This window comes from Salvelinus alpinus, chromosome 1, assembly GCF_045679555.1.
Source record: "Salvelinus alpinus chromosome 1, SLU_Salpinus.1, whole genome shotgun sequence".
In the NCBI taxonomy this organism is placed as follows: Eukaryota; Metazoa; Chordata; class Actinopteri; order Salmoniformes; family Salmonidae; genus Salvelinus; species Salvelinus alpinus.
Window position 1 is genome coordinate 80,685,350 of NC_092086.1, and position 11,651 is coordinate 80,697,000.

At 42.9% G+C, this 11,651-nt stretch overlaps 1 protein-coding gene across 2 annotated transcripts in view; it reads right to left on the reverse strand.

Moving 5' to 3' along the window:
- Positions 1-1,185, reverse strand: part of LOC139531257 (uncharacterized) — an 84,509-nt gene extending 83,324 nt beyond the window's left edge. For both annotated transcript variants that reach the window (XM_071327801.1, XM_071327800.1), the window contains exon 1: positions 893-1,185. In XM_071327801.1, coding sequence (XP_071183902.1) covers positions 893-1,008 — 116 coding nt within the window. In that variant the 5' untranslated portion in view covers positions 1,009-1,185. The remainder of the gene's footprint in view (positions 1-892) is intronic.
- Positions 1,186-11,651: the final 10,466 nt, after the last annotated feature.

An 11,651-nucleotide genomic window follows, 5' to 3' on the forward strand; every position in this document is an offset into this window, starting at 1 on the left:
GGGATTCGATCGTGCAACCTTTCAGGTTACTGGACCATAGCTCTAACCATTAGGCTACATGACGTTTAATTGCTATTACTAAATGCTGAATGAAAGGCAATGATGAAAAGTGGCGTACATTGCAGCATTGTAAACTGACCACGTGAACTACAATTCCGATGCTGAAACGTCAATAATAACCGCTTGCAAAACTGGTTTCAGAACACATGGCCCTTATCTTTCATATCGGTTAGAAAGAATCTTTCAAATAAAACATATGCAATTACTGTATCTGATTTGCACAGATCCATATGCTGTGTGCCTCCAGTTGACTTTCCTCCCCAGTTATGATTTCACAGTGTTCAGAGCATGCTAGATACCAAATAGCACAGGTGGTCACCTCTGTCTTCTTAAACAAGCGCTGTAACATGGCCGCGGGAACACCAACCCAACAAAGGTGTGTAGAATGGAACCTTTAGTTGTTGTTTTTATATATAGCTGATGTGAAATATACGTTTATTATGTTTCCAAAACCATACATCTAGCGATGAGTGTCAACGTTTAGAGCAAGCTTCGGCCTCTTAACAAAATTCCCTCGGGAAGATACCTACATCAATAGGCGCTAAAGATATTTAGAGTCTATGAATGGGCTATGTAGTTAATAGATATATAAAAAAGCGAAGTAGATAGCCTACATAGAAACAGAATGATAATGTTAGATTTCGAGAGAAGTTACAATGTGGATGGAAAATGTAACAGATTGCGACCACTGTCTGTCGTTACGGCAAAACCTCTCGTTCTCGTGCTTCACGTCATATTCAAAGAAGGTTTTGTTGCCAAAACTAGAAGCTGGAAAGCCACTACACTAAAGTAGGATTGTTATTTGTTACAATGTTAACTTTGTGGTTCAAACCTGATGTTGCTTTCCTCTGTTTTCTCAGGTTCTTGAGATCTAGTTCTTTGAAATAGTCTGGAAAAGTTTCGGGCGATATCCTCCTGCCATGAACTTTGTCTTTTCATGTTTGACATAACAGTTCTGAAACAGTCACATCTGAGCAAGGAGTTGAATAGCTCGAGTCCCTGAGGTGACCCACGATATTGTTTGGGTAAAACTACAGTTTCGTAAATTCCTTCATGTCTCGACTCATTATGGACGTAATGTGCTCTACTCCAGTCCAACCCCTACAACGCTGTAGCAATAGGAAATGGGGGAGGAGCTATTTGGCATATTCAAATGATATGTCATACAGTATGTTAGCGTGGGCATGCTTGCTTGCCCCAGTATCTGTGCGGTATGCCGCGTTCATATACTAGTCGGAACTAGGAAGCTCTGACATTTCCGACTTTATTTTTCATTCAGACGTGGCACGCTTGTAACTACAACCAGGTTCAAGTCAGAAATGTTTGAGATTCCAAGTTCCGACTAGTAGTTGAACGAGGTATTAACGATGTCGACGATGAGTAAGTTTAACGCGCCTCCTCTATTGTCGTGTTCAAAACAACTGGGAATTGGAAACTCGGAAATCTCAGACTTCAGTACGTTCAAGACAACTGGAACTAAGGAAGAAAACGAGCTCTGACTAGGAAAAATAGTTTTGTATGGTCATCCAACTCGGAACTCCAAGTCGGGAACTCTAGCATCTTTAGAGCTCCGAATTTCCGACCTGATCACTGAAGTCATTATAGCCTATGACCTCGTTTTTTTAGAGTTTTCATGGTGCTTTCAAGACAAATGGGAACTCAGAAAAGAACGAGGTCAAAACATGACGTCGGTCATCTTCAGATCGGAGCTCTAGAAAGATGCCAGAGTGTCCGACTCGGAATTCCAAGTTGGATGATCGTTCAAAAATATTTGTCCCAGAGTGAGCTTGTTTTTTATTCCGAGTTCTCTGTTGTCCTGAACGCACTGAAGTCAGAGATTTCCGAGTTCTCAGTTGTTTTGAACGGTGCACCAGTTGTATTGAAAGCGCCATAATGCCCAGGAAGCTCCAATTCAAACGTCCATTAAACAGGGAAAGGGCTTTACGGACACACCTGACACCCAAACCGATAACAAACAAATTAGCTCAGGGTTAATGGTTTGGTAAAGGTAAGATTCAGTTTTAGGTTTTGGCTATTCAGTTTAAGCGGCAGCTGTGTCCTTATATGCTAGTCTCTCCCATTAAGGGCGGCAGGTAGCCTAGTGGTTATAGTGTTGGGCCAATAACCGAAAGGTTGGTGAATCGAATCCCCGATCTGACAAGGTAAACATCTGTCGTCCTGCTCCTAAACAAGGCAGTTAACCCAGTGTTCCTAAGCCGTCATTGTAAATAATAATTTGTTTTTAACTGACTTGCCTAGTTAAATAAAAAAATGCGTTACATGGTCAATCTGTTTCCGTGCAGTGATGCGGCCTCTGCAGAAATCAATGCATTCATACTTCTTGCGCTTCGCGGTGCAGCGCATAGCTTTTGTCAAGGAAGTGAGTTTGTGTTTATACAGGATCTCCTGCCCCACCTACGATCAACCAATCATGTCATTGCGGAGCTATACGGAACCCTCCGCATTGTTACAACATTTGGGTGGCGGACAGCGATGCAGTATGGAGCTCAATTTGGCCTCTGCATACGTCTGGAGTCTCTGCGATTGCGTCACACCCGCCATATGGAGCCTCTGACCACATTTTCAGACAAAGCATAAATTGTATTTTAGACCGCAGTGTCAGAGAGGTAGAGGCGAAGCATGAGGGATAACTGGGCCTGAAATCCGTCTTCTCCAGCAGATGTTTATTTTTTTGCGCACCAAGTTTTTGTATGGACGTCAATGAGAGTGTGTTGAATTTAGTTTAAAAAAACGTAATGGCTTATTTGCTAGTGTGGCTTATTTGATCGAATATAAGTTCCGTAATGGTTAGGTTGTTATGAGTGTACTGATATAAGTAGGACACGTGACATCCCTGCAACTTTGAGAAAAAAAATTCTTATCTTGGAGTTGTGCCTGGTCTTCACACTCGTTTCTGCCCTCTCATTGGCTAGAATGGTCCCACCTGATCTTGCCTCCTCCCGACTGTCTTCCATTTTTGAAGACATTTCTTTTCATTGTTAGAGCAGCATCTTTAGTATCTGATCAATATAATGGATAATCTGTGGCACTATGTACTTCCAAAATAGTATCTAAATATAATTGTACAAGCAACCGATAAAATGCCTCTTTGACACCTCCAATGTATTGAGCTTTTGTAGACTTCCGACCTGTGCAATGAGTGATTGAGTGTTTGGAGGTGCCGATTAGGCATTTATTCGCTTGCTTGTAAATTTTTATTAAATCCTATTTTGGAAGTACACACCGTCCGTAAATTGAGTAAATAGTTGCTCAGCAAAACTCCATGTTTGCTGAATAACAAACATATTTTGACATTATAACGCTTGCAGAGCTGTAATGGGAGTTTGAATAAGAGCTTCCTGGTTGTTAGAGAGGAGACACGTCATACGCATCTTCGACATGTCTAACGCACAGATACTGGGCCAGGCTATGCCCCATTTGAGTATTAAATGCCATATGTCAATATTCCCAACATACTCCCAGACAATCCTCTAGTGATTATTAGTGACTAACTAGGCCTACATGTGGTTATAGGCACAAAACGTGGCGATACCTTCAAATTATTTAGGCAACGCCACGCACATTTATGTTAGGAAAATCCAAACAGTCCCTTTACAAGTCAGAATGTTGAATAAACTTAATTTGAACTTGCTCTGCCGATTGTCTGTTGTGTTGGTTTTTCAGTTGGTCAAAATTTTAACTTTAAAATGCGGATCTCTGTGTGACAATCAAGATTTGTTTGCTTGGGACCAAAGGCACGTGCACAAGACTGAAGTACGGTACATGCAGGCAATGCCTGCATTTTGTTTGTGTTAAAACTGTCACGCCCTGACCTTAGATATCTCCGTTTTCTTTATATTTTGGTTAGGTTAGGGCGTGACTAGGGTGGGTACGCTAGTTTTTGTATTGTCTAGGGTTTTTGTATGTCTAGGGTTTTTGTAGGTCTAGGTATTTGTATGTCTATGGTGGCCTGATATGGTTCCCAATCAGAGGCAGCTGTTTATCGTTGTCTCTGATTGGGGATCATATTTAGGTAGCCATTTCCCTTTGGTGTTTGTGGGATCTTGTCTATGTGTAGTTGACTGTCAGCACTTTTTTGTATAGCTTCACGGTTCGTTTTGTTAGTTTGTTCAGTGTTCATTCTTTAAATAAATAAGAATGTACGCATACAACGCTGCGCCTTGGTCCGATCCTTATAAGGAACGTGACAACTTTAATTTTAGCTTGCAAACTTTTGTTCCCTTTGTATAATTCTTTTTTATATACACTACCGGTCAAAAGTTTTAGAACACCTACTCATTCCAGGGTTTTTCTTTATTTTAGAATAATAGTGAAGACATCATAACTATGAAATAACAAATATGGAATCATGTAGTAACCAAAATAGTGTTAAACAATCAAAATATTATTTATATCTGAGATTTTTCAAATAGCCACCATTTGCCTTGATGACAGCTTTGCACACTCTTGGCATTCTCTCATGAGGTAGTCACCTGGAATGCATTTCAATTAACAGGTGTGATTTTTTAAAAGTTCATTTGTGGAATTTCTTTCTGTTAATGTGTTTGAGCCAATCAGTTGTGTTGTGACAAGGTGGGGGGGGGGTATACAGAAGATATTCCTATTTGGTGAAATACCAAGTCCATTATTATGTCAAGAACAGCTCAAATAAACAAAGAGAAATGACAGTCCATCATTAATTTAAGACATGAAGGTCAGTCATTCCAGAAAATTTCAAGAACTTTGAAAGTTTCTTCAGGTGTAGTCGCAAAAACCATCAAGCGCTATGATGAAACTAGCTCTCATGAGGACCACCACAGGAATAGAAGACCCAGAGTTACCTCTGCTGCAGAGGATAAGTGTAACGGCAGCCTTCCTTCTCTTCAAGAGAAGAGGTGTAGCAGGGATCGGACCAACACGCAGCGTAGCCAGTGCTCAACATGTTTAATTAAACGATAAACAGAACACTTAAAAATACAAAATAACAAAAAGTGGCAAACCGATACAGTCCTAGCTGGTGCAGAGAAAACACAGGGACAGGAAACAACCACCCACAAACCCCAACACAAAACAAGCCACCTATATATGATTCCCAATCAGAGACAACACAAAACACCTGCCTCTGATTGGGAACCATATTAGGCCAAACACAGAAACAGACAAACTAGACACACAACATAGAATGCCCACCCAGCTCACGTCCTGACCAACACTAAAACAAGCAAAACACACAAGAACTATGGTCAGAAGGTGACAATAAGTTCATTAGAGTTACCATCCTCAGAAATTGCAGCCCAAATAAATGCTTCACAGAGTTCAAGTAACAGACACATCTCAACATCAACTGTTCAGAGGAGACTGCGTGAATCAGGCCTTCATGGTCGAATTGCTGCAAAGAAACCACTACTAAAGGACACCAATAAGAAGAAGAGACTTGCTTAGGCCAAGAAACACGAGCAGTGGACATTAGACTGGTGGAGATTTGTCCTTTGCTCCTGACACCAAATTGGAGGTTTTTGGTTCCAACCCCTGTGTATTTGTGAGACGCGTTGTGGGTGAACGGATGATTTCCGCATGTGTATTTCACACAGTAAAGCATGGAGGAGGAGGTGTTATGGTATGGAGGGGCTTTGCTGGTGACACTGTCTGTGATTTATTTAGAATTCAAGGCACACTTAACCAGCATGGCTACCACAGCACTCTGCAGTGATACGCTATTCCATCTGGTTTGCGCTTAGTGGGACTATCATTTGTTTTTCAACAGGACAATGACCCAACACACCTCAAGGCGGTGTAAGGGCTATTTTACCAAGAAGGAGAATGATGGAGTGCTACATCAGATGACCTGGCCTCCACAATCCCCCAACCTCAACCAAATTGAGTTGTTTTGGTATGAGTCGGACCAAAAGAGTGAAGGAAAAGCAGCCAACAAGTGCTCAGCATACGTGGGAACTCCTTCAAGACTGTTGGAAAAGCATTCCAGGTGAAGCTGGTTGAGAGAATGGCTATTTAAGAATCTCAAATATAAAATGTATTTTGATTTGTTTAACACTTTTTTGGTTTCTACATGATTCCATATGTGTTATTTCATAGTTTTGATGTCTTCATTAATATTCTACAATGTAAATAAAAGTCCTTGAATGAGTAGGTGTTCTAAAACTTATTTTTTTATTTTTTTATTTTACCCCCTTTATCTCCCCAATTTCGATCTTGTCTCCTTGCTGCAACTCCCCAACTGGCTTGGGAGGAAAAGGTCGAGTCATGCCTCCTCCGAAACATGACTCGCCAAACCACGCTTCTTAACACCCACCCGCTTAACCCGCCACACCAATGTGTCGGAACACCGTTCACTTCCCAACCGTGGTCAGCCTAAAGGCGCCCGGCCCACCACAAGGAGTCACTAGAGGGCAATGAGCCAAGTAAAGCCCCCCGGCCAAACCCTCCCCTAACCCGTACAACGCTGGGCCAATTGTGCGCCCCCCTATGGGACTCCCAATCACGGCCAGTTGTGATACAGCCAAGGATCAAATCAGGGTCCGTAGTAGCCTTAGACCTCTGCGCCACTCGGGAGCCCGTGTATATTTATTTTTGTCACAAATATAATACCTGAACTGCTTAGGCTGGACAACCCAGGAATCTCGCTGGAGTTGACCCTGGACCAAGGTACATTTGCTATTTTGGGACACATGCATACAACAAGGCCTACTAATGTATTGAATATAGGATACCCTCTAGAATATATTTCTATCAAGCAAAGTATTTTTCATAACAGGTAGTGTTATGTAGTTTACGATGGTTCAATCAGTAAGGCTGGTCTGAATGGCTAGCTCGCTTTATCCTAATACAGTAAGCATAATATAATTAACATAGTTTCCTATTCTACAGGCATAGTGGGAATATACACTGCTCAAAAAAATAAAGGGAACACTTAAACAACACAATGTAACTCCAAGTCAATCACACTTCTGTGAAATCAAACTGTCCACTTAGGAAGCAACACTGATTGACAATACATTTCACATGCTGTTGTGTAAATGGAATAGACAACAGGTGGAAATTATAGGCAATTAGCAAGACACTGCAGGTGGTGACCACAGACCACTTCTCAGTTCCTATGCTTCCTGGCTGATGTTTTGGTCACTTTTGAATGCTGGCGGTGCTTTCACTCTAGTGGTAGCATGAGACGGAGTCTACAACCCACACAAGTGGCTCAGGTAGTGCAGCTCATCCAGGATGGCACATCAATGCAAGCTGTGGCAAGAAGGTTTGCTGTGTCTGTCAGCGTAGTGTCCAGAGCATGGAGGCGCTACCAGGAGACAGGCCAGTACATCAGGAGACGTGGAGGAGGCCGTAGGAGGGCAACAACCCAGCAGCAGGACCGCTACCTCCGCCTTTGTGCAAGAAGGAGCAGAAGGAGCACTGCCAGAGCCCTGCAAAATGACCTCCAGCAGGCCACAAATGTGCATGTGTCTGCTCAAACGGTCAGAAACAGACTCCATGAGGGTGGTATGAGGGCCCGACGTCCACAGGTGGGGGTTGTGCTTACAGCCCAACACCGTGCAGGACGTTTGGCATTTGCCAGAGAACACCAAGATTGGCAAATTCGCCACTGGCGCCCTGTGCTCTTCACAGATGAAAGCAGGTTCGCACTGAGCACGTGACAGACGTGACAGTCTGGAGACGCCGTGGAGAACGTTCTGCTGCCTGCAACATCCTCCAGCATGACCGGTTTGGCGGTGGGTCAGTCATGGTGTGGGGTGGCATTTCTTTGGGGGGCCGCACAGCCCTCCATGGGCTCGCCAGAGGTAGCCTGACTGCCATTAGTTACCGAGATGAGATCCTCAGACCCCTTGTGAGACCATATGCTGGTGCGGTTGGCCCTGGGTTCCTCCTAATGCAAGACAATGCTAGACCTCATGTGGCTGGAGTGTGTCAGCAGTTCCTGCAAGAGGAAGGCATTGATGCTATGGACTGGCCCGCCCGTTCCCCAGACCTGAATCCAATTGAGCACATCTGGGACATCATGTCTCGCTCCATCCACCAACGCCACATTGCACCACAGACTGTCCAGGAGTTGGCGGATGCTTTAGTCCAGGTCTGAGAGGAGATCCCTCAGGAGACCATCCGCCACCTCATCAGGAGCATGCCCAGGCATTGTAGGGAGGTCATACAGGCACGTGGAGGCCACACACACTACTGAGCCTCATTTTGACTTGTTTTAAGGACATTACATCAAAGTTGGATCAGCCTGTAGTGTGGTTTTCCACTTTAATTTTGAGTGTGACTCCAAATCCAGACCTCCATGGGTTGATAAATTTGATTTCCATTGATCATTTTTGTGTGATTCTGTTGTCAGCACATTCAACTATGTAAAGAAAAAAGTATTTAATAAGAATAGTTCATTCATTCAGATCTAGGATGTGTTATTTTAGTGTTCCCTTTATTTTTTTGAGCAGTGTATATATTAGTGATTACAAAAGTTATCATAATCAGCATTGCGTAATGTTTTTCCTCTTTTCTATTAGCAACGTGTGGAATATCATTCACCTATTTACCTTATAACCTATCAGCACGGCACAATAATGCATTATTCCTCACGCTTGCTGTTTAACCTATGGGCACACTCTTGCAGTTATCACCTTCCCCTCTTTCAACCAATGGGCATGTCTTGGGATGCATTTATATGTTACCCATGTTCTCTTACTTGCTGTGTTACGGAAAAAGGTACCGACAACCCTCCACCTCCCCACCACCACCGGCTAAGGTCTGTCATTGGAACTCCTTTCTCTCAGCGGGGGGTTTCTATGCCAGCTGCCCTGCATATGGCTACCTGCCATCAAAGCATCTGGCCCTGAGGATCATACCTCAGAGATGAGGCCATTCCCCAAACTATACTGAATAAAAATATATACGCAAAATGAAACAATTTCAACAATTTTACTGAGTTAGAGTTCATATAAGGAAATCAGACAATTTAAAATAATCCATTAGGCCCTAATCTATAGATTTCACATAACTGGGCAGTGGTGCAGCCATGGGTAGGCATGGGAGGGCATAGGCCCACCCACTGGGGAGCCAGTCCCAGCCAATCAGAATTAGTTTTCCCCCTCAAAGGGGCTGTGTTAGGGATAGAAATACCCCTCAGTTTCATCGGCTGTCCGGGTGGCTGGTCTCAGACGATCCCACAGGTGAAGAAGCCGGATGTGGAGGTCCTGGGCTAGCCTGGTTACACGTGGTTTGTGAGTTGTGGTTGTTGGACGTACTGCCAAATTCTCTAAAACGACGTTGGAGGTGGCTTATGGTAGGCAAATTAACATTAAATTCTCTGGTAACAGCTCTGGTGGACATTCCTGAAGTCAGCATGCCAGTTGCACGCTCCCTCAAAACTTGAGACATCTATGGCATTGTGTTGTGTGACAAAACTGCACATTTTGGAGTGGCCTTTTATTGTCCCCAGCGAAGGTGCACATGTGTAATGATCATGCTGTTGAATCCCAAAAGCCTGGAAGGGATGAGAGAGCTAAGCCTATGGGTTCGTAGCTTCAACCCCGCGGCACACACACACACTTACACACACCAACTGATTAATGGACTGCTGAATGTATAGTGTTTTCTTACGCTTTGTTTGCTCTTTTCCATATTATGTCTATCTCAGATAAGCTACCCAGGAAAGGGCTGAAAATAGCCCATATTAATATATGTGGCCTTAGAAATAATGTTCATGAAATCAATAACTTGCTACCATCAGATAACATTAATATATTAGCCATTTCTGAGACACACTTCTTTCATTATTTTGATGATACAGCAGTAGCAATACAAGGATATAACATCTATAGAAGAGCCAGGAATGCTTATGGGGGAGGTGTTGCTGTATGTATTCAGAGCCATATACTTGTAATGCTTAGAGAATATCTTATGTCCAGTGTTATTGAAGTGTTGTGGTTGGCGGTTCACTTGGCACGTCTAAAGCCTTTTTTCTTTTGGGGTGTTACTATAGGCAACCAAGTTTAACAGTCAGTATCTAAATAATATGTGTGAAATACTTTATAGTGTATGTGATGTAAACAGAGAGGTCTAATTTATTGGGGACCTGAATATTGACTGGCTTTCATCAAGCTGTCCACTCAAGAGGAAGCTTCTCACTGTAACCAGTGCCTGTAACCTGGTTCAGGTTATTAATTAACCTACCAGGATGTTTACAAACACTACAGGAACAAGATCATCCACATGTATTGATCACATTTTTACTAATGCTGTAGAACTTTGTTCTAAAGCTGTATCTGTACCCATTGGATGCAGTGATCACAATATAGTGGCTATATCCAGGAAAGCCAAATCTGGTAATTCTGGTAATGAATGGTGTGGCTGTTGAACAAGTTGAGGAGACTAACTTACTTGGTGTTACCTTATAGTGTAAACTGTCATGGTCAAAACATATAGATTAAATTGTTGTAACGATGAGGAGAGGTCCCCAAGGGTCTGAATATATGTAAATAAGGTATTTCTGTTTTTTATTTTTAATAAATGTGCATACATTTCTAAAATCGGTTTTCGCTTTGTCATTATGGGGTATTGTGTGTAGATTGATGAGGGAAATGTTTTATTGAATCGATTTTAGAATAAGGCTGTAATGTAATTTTTTGGGGAAAAGTCAAGGGGTCTGAATACTTTCTGAAGGCACTGTAAATACTATGCAGGCCTTTCTTTCTTGGCTAAGAGTTGAGGAGAGACTGACTACATTACTTATTTTTTATAAGAAACATTTATGTGTTGAAAATTCCAAAATGTTTGCATAGTCAACTTACACACAGCTCTGACACACACACTTAGCCCACCAGATGTGCCACCAGGGGTATTTTCACATTCTCCAAATCCAGAACAAATTCAAGAAAGTCTACAGTATTATATAGAACCATTATTGCATGGAACTCCCTTTCATCTCATATTGCTCAAATGAACAGCAAACCTGGTTTCAAAAAACAGATAAAGCAACATCTCACGGCACAAGGCATCTCCTTCCACTCTTTCAACCAATGGGCATAAGTCTTGGGATGCATTATTATGTTACCCATGTTCTCTTACTTGCTGTGTTACGGAAAAAGGTACGTGGAAGCCAAGGCCCACCCACTGGGGAGCCAGTCCCAGCCAATTAGAATGAGTTTTCCCCCTCTAAAGGGCTTTATTAGAGACAGAAATACCCCTCAGTTTCATCGGCTGTCTGGGTGGCTGGTCTCAGACGATCCCACAGGTGAAGAAGCCGGATGTGGAGGTCCTGGGCTAGCGTGGTTACACGTGGTCTGTGGTTGTGGTTGTTGGATGTACTGCCAAATTCTCTACGGTGAAGAATGGTGGTGGCCGCATCATGCTGTGGGGATGTTTTTCAGCGGCAGGGGCTGGGAGACTAGTCAGATCGAGGGAAAGATGAATGAAACAAAGTACAGAGAGATCCTTGATGAAAATCGGCTCCCCTAAGCACACAGCCAAGACAACACACACCATAGTGCCCTCAAAGCTCATCACTAAGCTAAGGACCCTGGAACTAAACACCTCCCTTTGCAACTGGATCCTGGTCTTCCTGACGGGCCGCC